The following is a 24,125-nucleotide window of genomic DNA, read 5'->3' on the forward strand; positions in this document are numbered from 1 at the left end:
AATATGCTTCCTGAACATTAAATGTTTGTGCAGATCAGGAGGGAAATCAGAAGGACAGCAACAGAAGGATTGATTGATTGATTAATTAATTAATTAATGTTCTCAAGTGCCACATCCACATGATTTGAACACTTCCAGGGCTGGGCACTCCAAACCTCCCTGGGCAGGCCCTGCCAGTGCCTGCCCACCCTTTCCAGGCAGAAATTCCTGCTGCTGTGCCCCCTGCCCCTGCCCTGGCCCAGCCTGAGGCCGTGCCCTCTGCTCCTGTCCCTGTGCCCTGGGGCACAGCCCAACCCCCTGTCCTGGCTCCCCCCTCCTGGCAGGGATTGCAGAGCCAGAAGGTGCCCCCTGAACCTCCTTTGCTCCAGCTGAGCCCCCCCAGCTCCCTCAGCTGCTGCTCCAGCCCCTGCCCAGCTCATTCCCTGCCCTGCACACCCTCCAGCCCCTCACTGTCCCTTCCATGAGATCCCAGCCCTGGAGGTGCCTCAGCAGTGCCAGCACAGGGGGACAGTCCCTGCCCTGGGCTGTGCCCACACAATTCCTGACCCAGCCCAGGTGCCCTTGGCCTCTTGCCCACCTGGGCACACCTGGGCTCGTGCCCTTGGCTGTCACAGCAGCCCCAGGGCCTTTCCCAAGGGGCACTTTCCAGCCCCTCTGTCCTATCCTGGAGCTGCAGGGGGTTGGTGTGACCCAAGGGCAGGATCCAGCTCTTGTTCAACCACACACTATTGTCCTGTCCCATTATCCAGCCCATAAATCATGCAGTGTCTCAGATCCATTTCAGTGCCAGCAATCCCAAACATGAACAGACTTTGCAGGACAAACCCTGGCTCCATCTGTGCCTCAGTCTCGCTCAGCTGCTCCCTCCAGGTGTCTGTTACACTTGTCTGTTCCATGTTTGACACACACATCACACGTGCTGCTTCACAGTGGTTGTCACCAGAGGTCTTAAAAGGGACATGTTGCAGCTGTCAAATTTAGCCTGCAAAGGTCATGTCAGCACATGGGCCAGCAACGATTCCAAAATCCCCCCTGACTGCCAGAGTCAGATCCCCCAGTGTGGAACTCCCTGCCCTGGGGGAGGCACTGGGGGCTCCCACCTGCACCTGAGGGGAGACAATCTTGGGCTCTGGGGACTTGGGAAACCACTCCTGGGATCCAGAGGAGGATCAGAACCTGGACAGGAGGAGCCCCCCACTCTCCACCAGACTGTGCCATCATCTGCACCAACAGGTTTGTTCCTTCTTTTTCCTTTTGACTCAGGGGAACCATGAGGGGCTCAGCACAGGGGCCACCAAACCCCCCTGTGTTTGTGCCCCAGGGGGTGGGTTACACTGCTGGGCTTGGGGGTTAAACCCAATTTCTCTTTGTGCCATTGCATTTATTGTAATATTGTTATTAAATCGTAACTCTGATTTATAATCTCTCCTGAGCTGGGTTCATTTCTCCTGACGGTTTACCTTTAAACCAGCACAGCTGGTCAACCCAAGACAACTTGGTTTTGACATCAAATGACATGAAATATCTCTTTGGTTGCTGAAATCAGGTGGTGTTTGTGCCCTGTAGCAGGGGTGATGTTTGTCCCCTCTAATACACGTAGACTCTCTGGTCCTGCTGAAACTAAAGCCCAAACTAGCCCAGCATCCAAGAGCAGCGTTACCTGCGGAGTGCCGGTGCCGGAGGCGGCTCAGGGCCGTGCGCTGGGTACGTGGGTGCAGCAGCAGCAGCAGCAGCGGCTCCAGGATCCGCGCCACGTCGCCGAGGGACAGCGCCCGCAGCAGCCAGCCCTGCGCCGCCGCCCCGATGGCCCCGTCCGAGCAGGTCAGGCTGTCCAGCACCACGAACAGCGACCTGAGGGGACACAGCAGAGCACACACAGCTGCAACCCCTGCAGAAGTCAGTGCAAACTCCCTGAAGGGAAGTTCTGGCCAGGTGGGGGTTGGTCTCTTCTCCCAGGCACTCAGCAATAGGACAAGGGGGCACGATGGGCTCAAGCTCTGCCAGGGGAAATTGAAGTTGGAGATCAGAAGGAAATTCTTTGCAGAGAGAGTGCTCAGGCATTGGAATGGGCTGCCCAGAGAGGGGGTGGATTCCCCATCCCTGGAGGTTTTTCAACTGAGCTTGGCTGTGGCACTGAGTGCCATGATCTGGTAAAGGGACTGGAGTTGGCCCAAGGGTTGGACTTGACGATATCAGAAGTCTTTTCCTACCCAATCGATTCTATAATTCTGTGAAACAGGGACACAGCAGAGCACACACAGCTGGAGCCCCTGCAGAAGTTTGGAGCCCCTGCAGGAGTCAATGCAAACAGGGACACAGCAGAGCACACACAGCTGGAACCTCTGCAGGAGTCAAGGCAAACAGGGACACAGCAGAGCACACACAGCTGGAGCCCCTGCAGGAGTCAATGCAAACAGGGACACAGCAGAGCACACACAGCTGGAGCCCCTGCAGGAGTCAATGCAAACAGGGACACAGCAGAGCACACACAGCTGGAGCCCCTGCAGGAGTCAATGCAAACAGGGACACAGCAGAGCACACACAGCTGGAGCCCCTGCAGGAGTTTGGAGCCTCTGCAGGAGTCAATGCAAACAGGGACACAGCAGAGCACACACAGCTGGAGCCCCTGCAGGAGTTTGGAGCCCCTGCAGGAGTCAATGCAAACAGGGACACACTCACAGCTGGAGCCCCTGCAGGAGTCAATGCAAACAGGGACACACACCAGCACGCACAGCTGGAGCCCCTGCAGGAGTTTGGAGCCTCTCCAGGAGTCAATGCAAACAGGGACACAGCAGAGCACACACAGCTGGAGCCCCTGCAGGAGTTTGGAGCCCCTGCAGCAGTCAATGCAAACAGCAAAATCCTGGGAATGGGCAGGGGGGGTGTCTAAGGAAGGACCAGCCAAGGCATCATGTCTGCACATCCTCCTGGGCTGAGCTCAGGCACACCTGGATTTGTACATGCAGGGCCACACACTCTGCAAGAACAGCAGATTTTGAAGTTCTCCCCCATATTTATTTAGACTCTTAATGCTCTTGTCTCATTTTATACAAAGGTCTTGGAAATAGGAAGCAAAACTAGAAGGGATTTTTCCCACAAGTAGCTGGTGCTGTTTCCCTTTGGATGAGAAATCCAACCCACTCCAAGATAAAGAATAACTGCTATGCAGCAACATACTCTTCATATATGAAGCTTTTTTTTTTCCCAGCAACTTCCTTCATCCAAGAAACCACACCATGCACACAGAGTGCTCTGCAAAGGCAGCAGTGCAAAGAAGTGGGACATCTTCCTTTTGCTCATTTTTTACTCTCTCTCCAGAGAACTGTCTCCCACATCAGAAAAGAATAAAGCACAATATAATGAAACCCAGAAATGCAAGCCCAAGGCAGTGGAAATGGGAAATACCTATCAAAGGAGCGATTGTGGGAAGTCACTCTGCTGCCCTGGATCTCCCTGGTGAGATGCCACATGACAGAGAATCGGAACAGAGCCTCCAGCCTCGTCCCCTGGGCAAGGAAACCAGACACAAACACATTCAGAGTCAGGCAATCACACAATAATCTGGGCTGGAAGGACCTTAAAGATCAGCTCCTTCCAACTCCCATTCCATATGGCCATGAATGGACAATTCAAACTGAATGGGCACAGTTTGTAGGAGCACAAAAAGATGTGCCAGTACATCAAAAATGTACTTCAGAACTCCTGTGTATAAACATTTTAGTCTTGGTTGGGTGTTGAGAGGTTAAAATGTTGGCTGACAACTAGAAAGACATTGGTATTTTAGTCTTGGTTTGGTGTTGGGAGGTTAAAATGCTGGCTGACATTGGTATATCAGGCAGTGGTTATTGCTGGTCTTTTTCTTTGAAAGCTTTTAAGAGATTTCCAAATTTTTAAGTCTCTAAGTTGCAAAGATAGGAAAACAACAGTCTGAAAATGGCAGGTTTGAGTTTTATAGTGCAAGGCACTTCTTACACTTGTACTGTCAGTTGTTAAAGAATTGCTCTGTCATTAAGGTAAGGAAAATAATTAATAACTGGCTCATTTAAAGCACAGCTTATTATGAGAACCAAATGCTGAGGTGGACAGAGAAACAACATGGTGTTGTAGTAAAGTCTTTTGTTGGAGTATGAAACTTATAAAATCAACCCCAAATGAAGTGACTTTATACTTACTGTGGGGCTGGGACAGTTTGGAAATACTGCCAAAACCTGCAAGTTTTAGTATAAAATCAACTCAAAATAAAGTGATTTTTTAGTTAATGGTGAGGTTGGGACACTTTGGAAATACTGCCAAAACCTGCAAGTTTTAGTATTAAATCAACTCAAAATAAAGTGATTTTTCAGTTAATGGTGGGGCTGGGACACTTTGGGAATACTGCCAAAACCTGCAAGTTTTACTAGAAAATCAACTCAAAATAAAGTGATTTTTTAGTTAATGGTGGGGCTGGGACAGTTTGGGAATATTGCCAAAACCTGCAAGTTTTAGTATAAAATCAACTCAAAATTAAGTGATTTCACAGTTATTGTGGAACTGGGACAGTTTGGAAATACTGCCAAAACTGCAAGTTTTAGTATAAAATCAACTCAAAATAAAGTGATTTTTTAGTTAATGGTGAGGCTGGGAAAGTTTGGGAATATTGCCAAAACCTGTAAGTTTTAGTATAAAATCAACTCAAAATAAAGTGATTTTTCAGTTAATGGTGGGGCTGGGACAGTTTGGGAATATTGCCAAAACCTGTAAGTTTTAGTATAAAATCAACTCAAAATAAAGTGATTTTTCAGTTAATGGTGGGGCTGGGACAGTTTGGGAATATTGCCAAAACCTGCAAGTTTTAGACTCTGCAGGATCTGGGTTGAAACTAAAAAATCTGCAGAACTGACTGATGGAATTTGGATCCAGTGAGTTCAGCAGTAATTCCACGATGAATAAATCCCAGGGAATTGTAAAGGCATGGACAGTCTGTCAGACTCTTGGAAGACAGACGGACAATGGGAGGGAAGATATGGGGTGACAGGGAAGTTGGGAAGCACTGGAACAACTCAGCAGTAATGGAGGGGCCTCAGTGGGTTCAGGACTCACTTTATCCCTGTCCAGCAGAGCGTGGCAGATGATGTCCTCACAGATATTGGCTGATGGGGCCAGGCAGTGCAGCCTGTAGAACAGCTCCACACAGGGAATGTGATGCTCCCGAGTCTCCTTGTTCAGCTGCTTCCAGAGCACACAGCCCACTCTCTAGGGAAAAACAACACACAAATAAACACAGTAATCCAATACTCCTCATTTCATAGAACCATAGAATCCTAGAATGGATTGGGTTGGAAAAGACCTCCCAGATCATCAAGTCCAACCCTTGGTCCAACTCCAGTCCCTTTACCAGATCATGGCACTCAGTGCCACGGCCAAGCTCAGCTGAAAAACCTCCAGGGATGGGGAATCCACCCCCTCTCTGGGCAGCCCATTCCAATCCCTGAGCACTCTCTCTGCAAAGAATTTTTTTCTGCTCTCCAACTTCAATTTCCCCTGGCAGAGCTTGAGCCCATCGTGCCCCCTTGTCCTATTGCTGAGTGCCTGGGAGAAGAGACCAAGCCCCACCTGGCCAGAACTTCCCTTCAGGCAGTTCCAGACAGTGCTGAGGTCACCTCTGAGCCTCCTCTTCTCCAGGCTGAACACCCCCAGCTCCCTCAGCCTCTCCCCACAGCACTTGTGCTCCAGTCCCTTCTCCAGCCTCATTGCTCTTCTCTGGCCCCGCTCCAGCCCCTCAAGATCTTTCCTCAACTGAGGGGCCCAGAACTGAACACAACACTCAAGGTGTGGCCTCCCCAAGGCAGAGTCCAGGGGAAGGGTCACTGCCCTGGGCCTGCTGGCCACGCTACTTTGGATCCAGGCCAGGATCCCCTTGGCCTTCTTGGCCACCTGGGCACACTGGTGGCTCCTGTTGAGCTTCCTGTCCCTCAGTCCCCCCAGGTCCCTCTGCCTGGCTGCTCTCCAGCCACTCTGTGCCCAGCCTGGAGTGCTGCATTTCTTCCCTGACTTCAAAGCTTTCCACTGCACAAACACCCTCTGTCGCTAAAAAGGATTTCCAAATTGCCTTTTGGAATCATGGAATTCTGTGCACTAGAGGTTGAGGGCGGCTGGGCAGGGAAGAAGGAGAAGCAAAAGGACACCTGGTAGAAATCTGTTTTCTCCGCGATCATCCGGAGCACGGCAGGAGCGATGGGAGGGAGGGTGACCATCTGCAGCTTCCCCAGGAAGGGGCTGTGGCTGTGGCTGGACACCTTGGAGCGCTTCATCCTGTCCTCCATGACCAGAGCCAGGGACTGGGAGTGGTTGATCACCTCCAGCAGGGTGAAGATGGACACGTTCTGGACGTAGCAGTCGTTGACGCAGCAGCAGATGGTCATCAGGGCCCTCAGCCACAGGGGCAGGCTGGGATCACAACCTCAAGGGACACAAAGGGACAGGGTCACTCCCAAGAAATCTCCAACCAAGGTGTGGTAGTTTTGGCTTTAAGAGATCACAGATCACAGACTATTCAGAGTTGGAAGGGACCCACAAGGATCATCAAGTCCAACTCTTAAGTCAATGGCCCACACCGGGGATTGAACCCATGACCTTGGTGTTATTACAGCCAAGTTTTAACCAACTGAGCTCATCTCAGGGTTACACTGGACTCTTTTGAATTCTGAAGGTTTGGGAAAGAGATGATTTTCCTTCTGTTATGGTTCAGAGCTCCAGTTTTCCACCTACACCCACCTTCCTCTAAAATATTTTTTTTGGGGGGGAAACAACATGTGGACAGTGGGGGACACACAGCCTGAAAATCCTGAACTGTGCCACAAGGTCTTTTCATCCCTTCAGCTACAAGTTTTGGAGTGAAAGTTTTTTAAAAATGTGAACTTAAAAAGCTTGGCAAAACTTGTACCTCAGCTGCAAGACACAAAACACATGCTGAGGTGGGTAAGTCTTAGTTCAGAGGCAACTTCAGTCCTGTCAAAAGGGTTTTTTATTGGCCCTGGTCACTTGCTTTGCAAATGACTAAGCTCCCTCTGCTATTTGCATCCTCAAATGCTTAAGTTGCCCAGGAAAGGAATCTTTTCTTACCAGGAACCTGAAACAGAGAGAGGTACAACTGTTCCATCTCCTCCTCTGACAGGTAGACTGGGAATGTGGTACAGTCCAGCAGAAGGTGACAGGCTGCAGAGAAAGCTTCCTTGCAGTCACTTCTCAGGGGTCCCAAGACCAGCATCACCTGTTCCAAGTCCCACTCTTCCTCCTCCTTTTCCTTTTTATTCCCAGAGTCGTGGTCAGAGAGGAGGGGATTGGATCCCTTGTTCCTGAAGGGAGACCCCCGAGCTGAGAACAAGTCTGACAGCATTTGTTTGAACTGAGGCACAGTGATCTGCTTGGCATCCCAGGGGCTCTTTTTCCTGCTGGCACTCTCAGGGAACCTGTAGCCATTCTCTTTTTTCTCCTTCCCACCTGGATTCGTTGCTGGAATGCCTTCATTACTCGTTTCTTGAAACTGCACCCCAAAAATGTATTTACTGGAAAACTTGGCAACCAGCTCTTGGATGCAGTGCAGGGTCTTCTGGATGCTCCCCCCTTTCTTCCAGACATCATCTCTCTCCAGGGTCACTGTGGGCAGCCCCAGGTGGTGGGAGAGCTCTGGGGAGGAGGCACTCAGACCAATGCCACTGTCTTCTGACTTGAGGGGCTGGAATGGAGCCTCCTCCTCCTCCTCCTCCTCCTGCAGCACAGGCTTTGTCTCCAAGGTTATGTCCACATCTTCCTTTGGCACTGGGCTCTGAAACAGGAAGGTTTTTGTGGTCAATGTGGCACTGCCAACAGAACTTTAAGCTGAGGAACAGCAATGACAGCAAAAGGCAAACCCAGTATTTGCAATTTCCATTATTTTTACAAACCCTCAGAATTTATTATTTATTTATAAGCTGTTGCATTTAATTGCCTTTAAAACCCAACAAATGTTTGTATAAACCTCACACCTTGACTCAGCAAACACCAAAGGATCTGTAGCTACAGACACTTAGCAAAGGGATGTGCTTCCTTAAAATCAATGTACCACCAGAACAATGTTACACACACTGGATTATTTCCAGTCAAAGGCATGTTATTTGTTCTGCTGGAAAACTCTGGCAGGCTGTGCTTCTGTGCATGCCTGATGCCATTTATTCCTCACTCCTTATCATGGGCTCTTGCACACAAACAATGCCACATTGTGTTCAACTGAAATATTAATTGAAAGCCTTGCAGGCCTAACCAGCTGTGAAGCTGGGCCTGATTTGGCAGCTCAAATCTTTAGCTGCTGCCTGCTCTAAGTGCCTCTTCCAAACCACTGAGATCACATTCTTCTCAAGAGGCAGGATTGTAGCCCCAGTTTCAGACAAGAATGAACTCCTTCAGTGCCACCAATAATTCAAATAAGCCAGAACTGAACATCCAGTAAGAATAACAAGGCACCAGATTGCTCTTGAAGAAGCCAAAATTCAAAAAAATCTTTATTGTTGCACTTCCATATTTCATAGAATCACAGAATGGGTTGGGTTGGAAGGGACCTTAAAGGTCATCTCATTCCAGCCCCCCTGCCATGGGCAGGGACACCTCCCACCAGCCCAGGCTGCTCCAAGCCCTGTCCAACCAGGCCTGGGACACTCCCAGGGATGGGGCAGCCACAGCTGCTCTGCCCAGCCTGTGCCAGGGCCTGCCCACTCTCCCAGCCAGCAATTCCTTCCCAATATCCCACCTAACCCCACTCTCTGTCAGTGTGAAACCATTCCCCTTGTCCTGTCATTCCATCCCTTGGAAATGCTCCCTCCCCACCTTTCCTGCAGGCTCCCTTCAGGCACTGGAGCAACAGTTATTAGCTGGGTTTAAGTCAGGAGAATTAGCATTTTAAACAAGTTGTGTCACAGTTTTAAACTCCTGTGAGCAGCTGGGAGGCACCTACCCCGTTGGCACTCCCTGTATCCATGTCCAGGTAGGAGGGAGGCATTTGCACCTTGCTGAGCACCTTGAAGCAGGTCTTTAAGGCATGAGTGAGCTCTGGCAAACCCAACACCTCCATGTTCTCCAGGAGGGACTGCACCATGTAACTGAGCATCTGTGGGAGATACTGAGTCTGCACCTCGGAGTAGAGCTCCTAAAATAAACAAACAAGGTTTAAAGGAGTTGCCACATCTAATCATAGAATCACAGAATGGATTGGGTTGGAAAAGACCTCCAAGATCATCAAGTCCAACCCTTGGGCCAACTCCAGTCCCTTTACCAGATCATGGCACTCAGTGCCACGGCCAAGCTCAGCTGAAAAACCTCCAGGGATGGGGAATCCACCCCCTCTCTGGGCAGCCCATTCCAATGCCTGAGCACTCTCTCTGCAAAGAATTTCTTTCTGCTCTCCAACTTCAATTTCCCCTGGCAGAGCTTGAGCCCATCGTGCCCCCTTGTCCTATTGCTGAGTGCCTGGGAGAAGAGACCAACCCCCACCTGGCCAGAACTTCCCTTCAGGCAGTTCCAGACAGTGCTGAGGTCACCTCTGAGCCTCCTCTTCTCCAGGCTGAACACCCCCAGCTCCCTCAGCCTCTCCCCACAGCACTTGTGCTCCAGTCCCTTCTCCAGCCTCGTTGCTCTTCTCTGGCCCCGCTCCAGCCCCTCAATCTCTTGCCTCAACTGAGGGGCCCAGAACTGAACACAACACTCAAGGTGTGGCCTCCCCAAGGCAGAGTCCAGGGGAAGGGTCACTGCCCTGGGCCTGCTGGCCATGCTAGTTTGGATCCAGGCCAGGATCCCCTTGGCCTTCTTGGCCACCTGGGCACACTGGTGGCTCCTGTTGAGCTTCCTGTCCCTCAGTCCCCCCAGGTCCCTCTGCCTGGCTGCTCTCCAGCCACTCTGTGCCCAGCCTGGAGCGCTGCAGGGGGTTGGGGTGGCCAAAGGGCAGGACCTGCACTTGGCCTTGTTGAACTCCATCCCATTGCAATCAGCCCCATCTCTCCAGATCCCTCTGCAGAGCCCTCCTGCCTTCCAGCAGGTCGACACTCCCTCCCAACTTGGTGTCATCAGCAAATTTGCTGCTGATGGACTCAATCCCCTCATCTAAATCATCAATAAGGATCTTAAACAGGACTGGACCCAACACTGACCCCTGGGGACACCACTGGTGACCAGCTGGACACAGCCCCATTCACCAGCACTCTCTGGGCCCTCCCACCAGCTCCCATCTCTCACTGATCAGTGATTGATAACTGAGGTTGCCTTACCAAAGGGATCACATCAAGAAGAAACACCAACAACGTGCACAGCTCTGAAATTGTAGGAGGAGTGCTAATATTTTCCAGAGGATATCTCATCTCTGTGGATTTGTTTCTGGAGTGAAAGAAAGGCACATTATCATGGAAGCTTTTTCATTTCAAAATTCTTGTTACAATGAAGAAGCTTCACTAAAAGCAGCACAAAACACTGAGCAACTTTCTGAAAGGACTTCTAACAGAGCAGGATAAAACACTGTCAAAACCACCTCAACTGCATGTGGGATGTTAAAGTGCTGCTAATTTCCAGGTTGAGTCTCTCTATATAATCTTATTACTTAAAGTATAATCTTTCTTAGAGTTAGAAAGGGTTAAAAAGAGAGATACCACAGAGTCACAGAATGGTTAGGGTTGGGACACTAAACATCTTTATTTTTCCTCAATGAAAACCTCTCCACCTCCTCTCCCAAACCTGTTTTTTCCTCCAGAGGTCATTTGGAAAGGACTTTCTTTTGTTCTCAGGTTGATGATTTCCATGTAATTGTTCATCTGTTTGCATTCTTTAGTTATCTTAAGACACTACTTACATATCTGGCTAACCTGTTACATCCCCTCCAGAATTTAAAGGTTGATTATTATCAGCTCTGAAATGGCATTTTAAGAGGACACTAAAACATAATCACCTGAAACAATCTTCAAAACATCTGGTCATATAATCCCAAAGGAAATCTGTGCTTAAGGATGTGATCAACAAATTGACTGTTTTGACAATTTCTGAGGCGTTTTTGTTCTCTTTGATTGCACTGTTGGAAGGGAAAACCCAAGGGAAAGGAAAAGGTGTCAGTGAGGATTCTATGAGCACACACATATCAAAATCTTTAAAATCCTCTTTCTCTAAAGCTAAAAAACATTGAATGTTTGAAATCAAAGACCAAATCAGTCTGAAATAGCTGGAGTTGGAGCACCTTCCTCCCAGGTGATGGAAATCAAATCTCCAGCTTTGAAAACCACTGTCCCCACCCTGACTCCCTCCCCAACCTCCCAGCCAGCAATTCCTTCCCAATATCCCATCCAGTCCTGCCCTCTGGCAGTTTGAAGCCATTCCCCTTGTCCTGTCCCTCCAGCCCTTGGAAATGGTCTCTCTCCATCTTTCTTGGGGCTCCTTCAGGCACTGGAAGGCCACACTGAGGTCCCCCCAAAGCTTCTCTTCAATTAAGACTTAAAAATACTTGCTGTATTCCAAATACTGCCTGTCCTACTGGGTGAGTTGGGGAACAACAGGAACAACTCTTGTTTCAAGTAATATTGGCTGGTGTCACTGGGGTTACTCCACACCCACCACATGCAGAAAGCTTCACTTTTTCCGTGCTGATCCAAGAGAAAGTGTGGGGAAAAGGGGAGGCCAGAGGAAATTCCACATGAAAGGTCCCTTTGTTACAAACCAAACCTTCCTCAAAGTGGTTCATTTCAATAACTTGGCTCAGAGTTGCAAACTTGGCCTCGTACCTTGCAAGGATGTTGCCACTTTGGTTGTAGCTGAGTTTGAGGTCAGAACCAAGAGCATCTTTGCAGTAGGAATAAAAGGCTCTGATGACTTCAAGGAATAGATCCCCAACAACCTGTGGCCCTGCAAGAGAAGGGAAAACAATCCAGGGATTGTAAGGCATGGAAGGGCAAAGCACTGGTTCTGCATCACACTTTAGACATCAGAATAAGGCACCCACAATTATTTCTGCATGAATTTGCAGTTCAAGTGCCAAAAATAACCTCCATGTCTGTATCCATAAGGGAAACAAGCAGATTTCCCAGCAGACATTTATTTAGTAGCCTTGCTTACATTTTGAGGACAGAAGCTGGAAAAATCAGCAAACTGAGGAGGTTCAAATGCCCCAAATTCTAATAAAAATGCATATTTATAAATGTTTTTAAGAAGAAATCATAAGTTAGGTGGGTGCTGGCATTGCAACTGATTTTCCAAGGGTCAGTGCTTTGTTTTATCTGAAATTCTCTGTAGAAGAAATAATAACTACAATACCCTAAACTTGGAATAATACTAAAAAAGTACTGTATAAAACATCACAGTAAGTGCTTTTAAAAAGGAAAAAAAAAAGTTAAAGTGAGTAAGAATAGCAGAAAAGGTCAAAAATTCTAGTTGGGTTTAATATCTTACACTAATAGCTGCATTCCTAAATCCATTTTCACATTGCCAAAGGAAATCAAAGTCTTATTGGCTTAAGGCTTTAGAAGTTGTATTTTGTGTGTGATTGGAACAGAAAGATTAAACTGGATAATGCAGCTTAGCTAAATATCCCTTATTTAGGAGGGATTTATAATCCCTTATTTGTAGTTCAGATTAACCCTGGTTGTCACTCAGCCAAGTAACACACACAGGAAGGGAGTGTCTGTCATTTACTTGCTAAATTAGATTAATCAATAAATTTATAATTTAAGGAAACTTAAGTCTCTTTGGCATTTTTGTCAGGAAATAAAAAATGCTGCCTGTAAGAGCTTTAATAGCAATAGATTTTTTTAAAAGCACAGTTAAAACCTACCTAAAACCAGCACCACTGTCTTATGAACAGACCAACAACTGCTTCTCCTGGGGTAACATTTACTTGGCAGGTGAGAGATACAGAATCCTCATTTTTCCTGGCAGTGCTTTGATTGTTTTTTAACAGGAAATGTGCTGAGAAGGATTTTGCTGAGCCAGGAAAGAGGATCAGCTTCCCAGACCCAGGAGCTTGGAAAATGAGCTGCCACTCAAGAGATCACTCTCAGTGTGTGAGTTTTATGGGGTGTCTCCAGGCTCAGTCAGTGGGAACATCACTCCCCTCCCAGAATACTTTTAAATTCTAAATATCTGTCAGGTCAGTTTGGCTTAATTATTTATAAGAAAGGTGATTTTTCCTGTTGAAATCAGGATGGGCAGAGCCTGCCCCTTCTGGGGGTGGCAGCTCCCTGGACACAGAGGGACAGAAATGGGACAGGGAGGAGGAGCAGGGCAGCCACCCCTTGAGTGTTGTGTTCATTTCTGGGCCCCTCAGGTCAGGAAAGAGCTTGAGGGGCTGGAGCGGGGCCAGAGAAGAGCAACGAGGCTGGAGAAGGGACTGGAGCACAAGTGCTGTGGGGAGAGGCTGAGGGAGCTGGGGGTGTTCAGCCTGGAGAAGAGGAGGCTCAGAGGTGACCTCAGCACTGTCTGGAACTGCCTGAAGGGAAGTTCTGGCCAGGTGGGGGTTGGTCTCTTCTCCCAGACACTCAGCAATAGGACAAGGGGGCACGATGGGCTCAAGCTCTGCCAGGGGAAATTGAAATTGGAGAGCAGAAAGAAATTCTTTGCAGAGAGAGTGCTCAGGCATTGGAATGGGCTGCCCAGAGAGGGGGTGGATTCCCCATCCCTGGAGGTTTTTCAGCTGAGTTTGGCTGTGGCACTGAGTGCCATGATCTGGTAAAGGGACTGGAGTTGGACCAAGGGTTGGACTTGATGATCTCAGAGGTCTTTTCCAACCCAACTGATTCTATGATTCTATGAATTAACTCCACACAACAAATTGAGCAGAACACTGAGACAAGGGCAGAGGGAGTTCTTTTCAACTGCCCCTCAGATGGCAGATCAGGGCACAGAAACTGAATCACAAGACTGGAAAAGACCTTTCAGCTCATCCAGTACCACCAGCACCAGCACCACCAGGATCACCCCCAATCCATGTCCCCAAGGGCCACATCCAGACCCCTCTGGGACACTTCCAGACACAGTGACTGCCCCACCTCCCTGGGACACTCATTCCAAGGCCTGACCACTCCTGCAGGGAGAAGTTGTTCCTGATGTTTGCTCTGCCCCTGCCCTGGTGCAGTTTGAGGCCATCTCCTCTCCCCCCTTTCCCCTGGGCCATGGCAGAAGAGCCTGATCCCCCTCACTGCCCCTCCTGGCAGGGAGTTGTGCAGAGCAATGAGGTCCCCCCTGAGCCTCCTCTTCTCCAGACAAATTCCCCCCAGATCCCTCAGCTGCTCCTCACTCCCAGAACATGTTCTCCAGAACCTTCCCAGCCCCTTCCCAGCTCCCTGGACATTCTCCAGCCCCTCAGTGTCCCTTCCCTGACGGCCAGAACTGGGCACAGCCCTGGAGGTGCCTCAGCAGTGACAGCACAGGGGGACAGTCCCTGCCCTGGGGCTGTGCCCACACTATTCCTGAGCCAGCCCAGGTGCCCTTGGCCTCGTGCCCACCTGGGCTCATGCCCAGCCACAGCAGAGAGAGGCCCCTCATACCTATCTCAGGTCTGTCCAGGAGGCTGATGAGGATGCGGAAGGGTCTCAGGTACGCCTGGTGCTGCTCCTCTGCATCACACTCTGGCAACTGCTGGTGCAAAATCACCATCAAACTCTAGAGAAAGGAAAACAGCACAATGTTACACATCAAAGGCAGGTTGTTGTTATATTAAAAGCTGAAGTGTTTCTTAGTTTGATTGTTATTTAGGATTGACTACAAATGGGCTTCGATTTTCCATTCAGGGCAGACAAATCAAGGACGTCTCATCTTCTGCACTCAAGAGTTGGGCTTGTTCAGAGAAGCTTTTTTAAATAATTCAGGTAGTTCAGCAAAATGCTTCCCTCTGGTTTCCTCAGAGTCCATTTGTATTGTGAGCACATAAATATTGGGATAAATACAGCACAGCAGGCATTGAGAGAGATGAAAATGTAACCACCAAAGGATGTTGTCTTTGGGGACAAAAAGGACAAAAATGTAACCACCAAAGGATGTTTGGGGGCAAAAAGGACAAAAATGTAACCACCAAAGGATGTTTGGGGGCAAAAAGGACAAAAATATAACCACCAAAGGACGTTTGGGGGTAAAAAGGACAAAAATTTAACCAACCAAAGTATGTTCTCTTTGGGGGTAAAAAGGACAAAAATGTAACCAACCAAAGTATGTTCTCTTTGGGGGTAAAAAGGACAAAAATGTAACCACCAAAGGATGTTCTCTTTGGGGGTAAAAAGGACAAAAATGTAACCACCAGAGGATGTTCTCTTTGAGGGTAAAAAGGAGAAAAATGTAACACCAGAGGATGTTCTCTTTGGGGGCAAAAAGGAGAAAAATGTATCCAACCAAAGGGTGTTCTCTTTGGGGACAAAAAGGACAAACCAAGTGGCACAGGGAATAACTCTGGACAGTTTGTGCCAACAATTTAAAGGATTATGAATATATCTGCATACAATGAACACCAACCTCAACCAAAAGATCTTTAGAGTATTTTCCAAAGAAATAAACAGCCTGGTCTTCAGAAGTTGTGGAGTCTGGAGCAAAAGTACCACCTTTAATATCAGAGCCTGCAAGAGAAACAGAGGAGCAGCACAGAGCACTGAAGTTACACTGCAATTTTAACCTCTGTCACTGCAACACTTGGCTTGAAACTAATTACTCAAAGCCATGTCCAAATTTGAGGCCTCCAGATGATGAGGATTTATGCACATAAATCAAACCCAAGGCCAGATCCAGTGGTGGAGGCAGCAAGGGCAGCCCTCACACACTTCCATGGCTGCAGCTCCTGCCTGCCCCTCTCAGCCTGAGTTACAGGAGGCAGCTGTGGACAAGCTGTAGCTCTTTTATCCTTGACAATTAACCCCATGTGGGAATTATGAGACTATGCCTTGAAGAACAACAAAGTTAAAAACTTGCCCCACTCCTTTCAGACCACAGAGCCACTTCACAAGGAGCTGTGGATAGGGCCAGAAATAACTCCTCAGACACCCTGGGATTCAGGACAGAATCACAGAATGGATTGGGTCGGCCCTGAGGATCTTGGAGGTCTTTTCCACCCTGAATCATTCTGTTTGGTGATGGCTGCATTTCACTCCTGTGCTGCACACACTTAAATCCCCCCAAAAACAACCACTTCAGGGTCTCCTGCACTGCCAGAGTGTCATAGAATCACAGAATCACAGAATGGATTGGGTTGGAAGAGACCTCTGAGATCATCAAGTCCAACCCTTGGTCCAACTCCAGTCCCTTTACCAGATCATGGCACTCAGTGCCACGGCCAAGCTCAGCTGAAAAACCTCCAGGGATGGGGAATCCACCCCCTCTCTGGGCAGCCCATTCCAATGCCTGAGCACTCTCTCTGCAAAGAATTTCTCTCTGCTCTCCAACTTCAATTTCCCCTGGCAGAGCTTGAGCCCCCCTTGTCCTGTTGCTGACTGACAGTGAAACAATTCACCTCTGAAGAGCAGACCTGCTTGTCAAATGAATGCTTAATATTATTAATTATTATTTATAAAAAATGTAAAATGAACAACACTTTATTTTACCCTTCTCATTAACTACTGAAACCCTTTTGAAGCACTGTGTGTTTTGCCCTCAGGACTCAGCCCAAGGCCCTGCACAGTACCTAAGAGCCAAGCATAGAGCCTCCTGTTGAGGGACATGTCTCTCCTCAGCAGAGTCTGGGTTGCTGCTGCCAGGATGTGGATCAGCTCAGCCCTCTGCAGCAGGATTGTGCTCTCACTGCAGTCCTGGGGTGGGGAAACAAAGGCACTTCAGCTGTTTGTGGGCACTGAAACAAGGCACAGGGGCATTTTTAACAGGGAGTGGTAATGTCTTAAGAAAAGGCAACAAACCTTCGACAACAAAATAGGTGCTGTAATAAATCTCAAGAAAGGGAATGGGACACAGTTGTGATCATGGAATCATGGAATTGTTTGGGTTGGAAGGGAGCTTAAAGGTCATGTCATTCCAGTCCCCCTGCCATGGGCAGGGACACCTCCCATCAGCCCAGGGTGCTCCAAGCTCTGTCCAACCTGGCCTGGGACACTCCCAGGGATGGGGCAGCCACAGCTGCTCTGGGAATTCCACTCCAGTCCCTCCCCAACCTCCCAGCCAGCAATTCCTTCCCAATATCCCACCTAACCCCACTCTCTGGCAGTTTGGAGCCATTCCCCTTGTCCTGTCCCTCCAGCCCTTGGAAATGGTCTCTCTCCATCTTTCTTGTGGCTCCTTCAGGTCCTGGAAGGCCACACTGAGGTCACTCCAAAACCTTCTCTTCAATTAAGCCTTAAAAATACTTGCTGTATTCCAAATACTGCCTGTCCTACTGGGTGAGTCAGGGAACAACAGGAACAACTCTTGTTTCAAGTAATATTTTCTCCCCTAATCTTTCCCAGAAATATTTTTAGTTTAGTGCAGACAATTCCAAATGTTAAAATCCTACTTGAGCAAACTCAGTATTTTTTCCACATGTAGTTTCTCAGGCCTGAACACTTCGAGCACATCCCAAATATCACCCAACAGTCCCTATGGAATCACATCTTCAGGCTGCACAGTCTGAGAAGCAGCAGAGTCTCCTCCACTACTAAAACTGATGGGGCACAAGAAACCACAGAATTCCCTGATTTGGAAGGTATAAAATTCAGTCATTTGGGAATTCCAGAGGTGGGAGCTGGGCTGGTCTCACAGAACACCCCCTGCATGTGACAGCACCAAGACAGTCCTCTTACCAAAGCTGTATAAAATGGGAAGAAGAAGAGAATTGCTTCCAGAGTGTTCCTTTGCACAAGGACATTGGAATCCAGCACTGACACACACAGAGACTTGATCTGTAGAAGGAGAACACAACAATCTTTTACTCCTTAACAACACTTAAACTACAATGAATTAATTATTTTATTCCTTAACAACACTTAAACTACAATGAATTAATTATTTTATTCCTTAACAACACTTAAACTACAATGAAATAATTCTTTTATTCCTTAACAACACTTAAACTACAATGAATTAATTATTTTACTCCTTAACAACACTTAAACTACAATGAATTAATTATTTTATTCCTTAACAACACTTAAACTACAATGGAATAATTCTTTGACTCCTTAACAACACTTAAACTACAATGAATTAATTATTTTATTCCTTAACAACACTTAAATTACAATTAAATAATTCTTTTACTCCTTAACAACACTTAAACTACAATAATTCTTTTACTCCTTAACAACACTTAAATTACAATGAATTAATTATTTTATTCCTTAACAACACTTAAACTACAATGAAATAATCACAGGATGGAAAGAAAGCAAACTTGGTAATATGTGAACAGTATTTTTTATAACAGAAGATAATTACTGAGCCATTTAACTCCTGCCCCCAAAATGAGCCAAATTTTTGGGGATACTGTGAAAAGAAGAGTTAATACTTAGGAAATACCTGATTTTGTAACAGTACAGAAAGTCTCAAAGTTACATCAGCATCTACCAGACAGGATGTGAAGCCTCACAAAATGTAGATAATCAAGTACTCTAATTAGCCTTACAGTTACTCCATCACTCAAATTAACATAAATTACCACCTGCTGAAGATTTTCCTTTTACTGGATAAATAAAAAGACACTAAATTTCAGAATTATTTGGGAACTCCACATGAAACACTGTAAATGGTGTATTGCAGAAAAGCTGCTCTTCAACCTTAAATGCTTGAAGCATTTTAAAGCATTTCAGTCTCTTTCTCTGGCTTCAAAGTATTTTTAAGAGCATGTTTGTGATAGTTTGATCCAGGCTTTTCCCTGGTAACCAGATGTAACCATGGAGGGGCTTGTCTCCCAGGAATTCCTCACCTGCTCCTTCCCCTCCCACGGGACAAGGGAGGATGAGACAGGAGAGAGGAAATTTAGTTTCTTTTTGGATTCTGGTGAGGGTGGAGGGCAGGGAGTTCTTTGCTGCTCTTGGTCCCTCATCAGAGCCATGCAGAAGATCAGAAGAAAGATGTGAGTGAGACCCCCAGGTGAGAGAAGGTCTGGCTTTCTTCTAAGACTGGTTGGTGGGATTGTATTGTACTGGTTTAATTGGTGGGTGGGTTGGGGGTGTTTCTGTACCCATTGATTTTTGTTTGTCTCTTGGTTGCCCTTTTCCCACTTCCCTTTTTCCCTTTCTTTTCCCTTTCCCTGTTGGGGATGTTATTTGTATACATATAATTGTGGACATTTACAGAATATACACATATATATATATATATATATATATATAGACTTGGCTCAGTTTCTTTCAAGTTTTTTTTCCCCCTTTCCTTTTCCCTGCTTTGAGGAGTGGGGACAGAAGGGGGGGCAGCTCAGGATGGGAGACCAGGATGAAACCAAGACAATGTTGTTCTAACCCAAGAGACAGAAGGGTGCTGTGGTAGATCAGACTGTGCTTGAGGAGGGGAATGAACTCACTGTGAGCTTGTGATCAGTGCCCAGCATGTACTTCTGCTGCTTGCCAGGCAGCTCTCTGTTGATGTGGCTGACCACGAAGAGGGAGGCAGGAAGCCTGATGGAGGGGCTGGCCAGGACACTGCCCCACAGAGCCCCATAAAACACCTCCTGGCCCATCAGCAGGGAGAGCCTCACCAGCAGAGCATCTGTTCTGTTGGGGACACAGAGCACAGGAGAAAACAGACCTTGGTCAGAGAATCATAGAATGGATTGGGTTGGAAAAGAGCTCCGAGATCATCAAGTCCAACCCTTGGTCCAACTCCAGTCCCTTTACCAGATCATGGCACTCAGTGCCACGGCCAAGCTCAGCTGAAAAACCTCCGGGGATGGGGAATCCACCCCCTCTCTGGGCAGCCCATTCCAATCCCTGAGCACTCTCTCTGCAAAGAATTTCTTTCTGCTCTCCAACTTCAATTTCCCCTGGCAGAGCTTGAGCCCATCATGCCCCCTTTGTCCTATTGCTGAGTGCCTGGGAGAAGAGACCAACCCCTACCTGGCCAGAACTTCCCTTCAGGCAGTTCCAGACAGTGCTGAGGTCACCTCTGAGCCTCCTCTTCTCCAGGCTAAACACCCCCAGCTCCCTCAGCCTCTCCCCACAGCACTTGTGCTCCAGTCCCTTCTCCAGCCTCGTTGCTCTTCTCAGTTGGGTTGGAAGAGACCTGTGAGATTATGAAGTCCAACCCTTGATCCAACCCCACTGTGATCACCAGCCCCTGGCACACCATGCCAGGGGCTGGTGATCACAGTGGGGTTGGATCAAGACATGTTGGATTCTCTGTCCCAGGAGGTGTTTAAGAGGACACTCAGAGCCACATCCAGTCCCTTCTCCAGCCTCGTTGCTCTTCTCTGGCCCCGCTCCAGCCCCTCAATCTCTTGCCTCAACTGAGGGGCCCAGAACTGAACACAACACTCAAGGTGTGGCCTCCCCAAGGCAGAGTCCAGGGGAAGGGTCACTGCCCTGGGCCTGCTGGCCACGCTAGTTTGGATCCAGGCCAGGATCCCATTGGCCTTCTTGGCTACCTGGTCACACTATTCAGGTCAGTTTAGTTTGTTCCATGCAAAGGCAGCTGCACACAGAAACAGTCTGTGGTTGGCAGAATTGGTGTGATCTTCTTATCTTTGCATTGTGAGTGGTGCCCTTTTCCTGTGCTGGTCACAGAATCCCAGAATGGGGTGGGGTGGAAGGGACCTGAAGGCCCATCCAGGGCCCAGAAAGGGAATCTGACAGAACTGTGATCATGGAATCATGGAATGGTTTGGGTTGGAAGGGAACTCTCACCAAGCCAGGTGATCCTGTGCAATCAGACAAAGCTGATGGTGCAAAACCAGCCAAAACCAATCCAGTCTTTGCCACTGTGCAGTCACAGCAATCAGGTTTCTGTCCTTATTCTGCAAACCCCTCAGTAAATACCTGCAAAAATGAAGCTCTGCCCAAACTGCTGCAGTACCTCTGATGGCAAAACATTTATGGTGAGAATTGTGGGAATTGCTGATTTTTTGGGGAAATGCTGAATTGCAAGTCATTTAATAAATCTGATGTCAGGCTCTGAACCCAAACTTTAGCAGTTTGGGAACTGGAAGTTATCCTAAAAATTTACATTTGCAAATCAACAGGTTCAATTTTTAAGGCACTGGATGAAGGGGAACATGAGATGTGAACTCCCCAACCCTGGAAATGTCCAGGAATACACTGGATGGGGCTCTGAGCAACCTGGTCTAATGGGAAGTGTCCCTCCCCCTGGAATTTTAGTTGTTAATATTGAAGATTCTGAAAATGTTCAGTGGAGAGTCTCAATATTGAAGAAGAATTTTAAATCCATCTAACACATCTGACAAGGTGTCTTGGTCTGGCACCAGAGTCATCACAATGAGTAAAGTAAAGAAAAGTTTTCTCTTGGAATTTTTGTGTTTCACAAAATAACATTTACTGAGTGTTACCATAAACCTTTCACAGTGAAATAAATTCTCTGTTCCTGTCTCTGATCTTGTTTGTTCAAGGCAAAGAGGAAAATGATGCCATCAAAAGCAGGGAAAAAAGGGTATAAAGCCAGAAGTGGGATCTTGGAAATTCACCCTTAACTCACTGCTTCATATTTAGTCAGATTAGTTGGAAATCCTGGAAGGAATTCAGCTGCTCTCCTGCATTATATTTAAATAGAATTAATCCACAGAGCAGAGGTTTGGGGAGTCAGGTTAATTATTTAGTTGTTCAGAGGAGCTTTGAGAAACAGTTTTTAGTCCCTTTTCTCAGCATGTTTATTTTTAACCCTCCTTTTTTCTTCTGCTGAGATGAAAATAGAAGGGGAAAGTGTTTTTCTGCTTCATCATCTTTGAGGACACACCATTCTTTCACCTTCAGAAGCTTTTTTATCCAGCCTTCTGTACAGAAAGCTGAGAGATAATTTGTGAGAATTCCCTGAAAATATAAAATATCCTACATTGCTTTTAAATTAACATTTAACAATTAATATTACCTGTCATAAATTTCTGATCCTTCTTCCAACCCAGGTAGGAGCCCAATCACAAAGGCTTGAAGACCAGGCAGGAGGGATTTTTGGAGAGGAAGGAAGTATTTCTCATATAACCCAAGAAGAACAGGTCTCACTGACATTGCTGCATTTGCCAGCAAGGGAAACAACCCAGAGCTTTGAAAAAAAGAAAAAGAAAAAAAAATAATAGTCAATTAAAATGGACTCTGAAATGCTTATGCTTTAGGAAAAAAAAATAAAATTACCTGTACAAGAATAAATCCTTGGCCAGCCATTTGGTGCCAATGATTTTAAAGATGATTTCATAGGTTTCCAAAGCCTTTAAGTGCACTCCACTGGGAAGGGCTGGATGCAAACACTGGGATAACCTTTTGCTGATGATGAGTCGTCTTGGCAGGAGGGAATATTTGAGGTTACTCTGCAGAGCCTGTGGGAGAAAGGAGGGGAGAATCCACAGCTGTGATGTACAATACAACACATATGATGATTGCATGTCAAAGGTTTCCTATTAGCTTGGAGAAGAACTAAATACATTCAAGGGCTTTCCCTCATTAATGTGATTTGTTGCCCTGAAACAGCAGAATTTTGCTGTTGAGTTTGCACATGGAATCAGCCACGAACAGTGTACAAAAATCTGGGTTTACTCTGCTCAGATGCTGGAAAAGGAGGTCAGGGGACAGGACAGGGACAGGACAGGGACAGGGACAGGGACAGGGACAAGGACAAGGTATCCTTATCCTTTCTACAGGAGAAATATGGAAGTGGCAAGAAGAGCATGTCAGCTTTTAAGGAATAAAGAATTAAATACCTACCTTTCCTCATAGATTTTCATTTCATGTATAGAATTATAGAATGGTTTGGATTGGAAGGGACATTAAAGATCACCCCATTCCACCCCCTGCCATGGGCAGGGACACCTCCCACCAGCCCAGGCTGCTTCAAGCCCTGTCCAACCTGGCCTGGGACACTCCCAGGGATGGGGCAGCCACAGCTGCTCTGCTCAACCTGTGCCAGTGCCTGCCCACCCTCCCAGCCAGCAATTCCTTCCCATATCCCATCTGTCCCTGCCCTCTGGGACTTTGAAGCCATTCCCCTTCTCCTGTCCCTCCATCCCTTGGGAATGGTCTCTCTCTTTCTTTCTTGTGGCTCCTTCAGCTCCTGGAAGGCCACACTGAGGTCCCCCCAAAGCTTCTCCTCTCCAGGCTGGCCAATGCCAGCTGTGCCAGCCTTTCCTCCCAGCAGAGCTGCTCCATCCTCTGCCCATCCTGGGGCCTCCTCTGGCCTCTCCAGCAGCATCACCCAGTGCCACCCCCTGCCATGGGCAGGGACACCTCCCACCAGCCCAGGCTGCTCCAAGCCCTGTCCAAGCTGGCCTGGGACACTCCCAGGGATGGGGCAGCCACAGCTGCTCTGCCCACCCTGTGCCAGGACCTGTCCACCCTCCCAGCCAGGAATTCCTTCCCAATAGCTGAAATATAAACAACAAACCCTCTGACTAAGGCAGGAAAGATTAAATGGGACAGTAACACCTTATCTGGAATTCCATGTGGCTCCATTCAGTTTAATAACAATAACAATTCTGGCTGTATTGATGTGCAAGTCAAAGCCCTTCAGGACAGGAAATAGTTAACCAAGTGGTGCAGACAGGACAGGTTGCTAGAAAAAAATACACCTCTTTCCTTTGGAAAGGTTACTCCTTCCCTAGAGCCAGCAGTGCATTCCAGCAGGGTAAATAAGTTGTCTCTTCAACCCAGAGACAAAAAAAACACAAGTTGCAGGTCAGTGGCATTTCAGCCTTTGATCACTGTCTGCAAACACAAACAGATGTTTCACTGCAGATGGACCTCTGGAATGTTTCCAGGCAAACTCTTGGCTCTCCCCAAAGTTAAGTCATGGTCTTATCCTACATAATTGTTTTTAGGTTGAGGTTCAGAGAATCACAGAATGGATTGGGTTGGGAAAGACCTCTGGGATCATCAAGTCCAACCCTTGATCCAACCCCACTGTGATCACCAGCCCAGGGCACTCAGTGCCCTGGGCTGGTGATCACAGTGGGGTTGGATCAAGATGTGGTGGATTCTCACTCAGTGCCACATCCATTGGGTTGGAAGAGCCCTCTGAGATCATCAAGTCCA

The 24,125-nt window shown here is 47.6% G+C and overlaps 2 protein-coding genes across 3 annotated transcripts in view; one reads left to right on the top strand and one right to left on the bottom strand.

Moving 5' to 3' along the window:
* Window positions 1-22,700, top strand: part of VPS26C (VPS26 endosomal protein sorting factor C) — a 541,728-nt gene extending 519,028 nt beyond the window's left edge. The window contains exon 9 of the transcript XR_011698846.1: window positions 22,682-22,700. The gene's annotated coding sequence lies outside the window, so the exon portion shown is untranslated. The remainder of the gene's footprint in view (window positions 1-22,681) is intronic.
* The window catches only part of DOP1B (DOP1 leucine zipper like protein B), a 55,633-nt gene that overhangs the window by 20,089 nt on the left and 11,419 nt on the right, over window positions 1-24,125 (bottom strand). For both annotated transcript variants that reach the window (XM_071567075.1, XM_071567065.1), the window contains exons 3-18: window positions 22,236-22,417; window positions 21,976-22,146; window positions 19,463-19,652; window positions 17,745-17,843; window positions 16,640-16,763; window positions 15,481-15,581; window positions 14,523-14,637; window positions 11,766-11,886; window positions 10,943-11,062; window positions 10,272-10,377; window positions 8,966-9,157; window positions 7,102-7,804; window positions 6,165-6,439; window positions 5,080-5,232; window positions 3,406-3,506; window positions 1,661-1,851 (exon numbers count right to left, since the gene is read on the bottom strand). In XM_071567075.1, the coding sequence (XP_071423176.1) occupies window positions 1,661-1,851; window positions 3,406-3,506; window positions 5,080-5,232; window positions 6,165-6,439; window positions 7,102-7,804; window positions 8,966-9,157; window positions 10,272-10,377; window positions 10,943-11,062; window positions 11,766-11,886; window positions 14,523-14,637; window positions 15,481-15,581; window positions 16,640-16,763; window positions 17,745-17,843; window positions 19,463-19,652; window positions 21,976-22,146; window positions 22,236-22,417 (2,944 nt within the window). The remainder of the gene's footprint in view (window positions 1-1,660; window positions 1,852-3,405; window positions 3,507-5,079; window positions 5,233-6,164; window positions 6,440-7,101; window positions 7,805-8,965; window positions 9,158-10,271; window positions 10,378-10,942; window positions 11,063-11,765; window positions 11,887-14,522; window positions 14,638-15,480; window positions 15,582-16,639; window positions 16,764-17,744; window positions 17,844-19,462; window positions 19,653-21,975; window positions 22,147-22,235; window positions 22,418-24,125) is intronic.

The sequence above is a fragment of the Pithys albifrons genome, chromosome 1, assembly GCF_047495875.1.
Source record: "Pithys albifrons albifrons isolate INPA30051 chromosome 1, PitAlb_v1, whole genome shotgun sequence".
Lineage (NCBI taxonomy): Eukaryota > Metazoa > Chordata > Aves > Passeriformes > Thamnophilidae > Pithys > Pithys albifrons.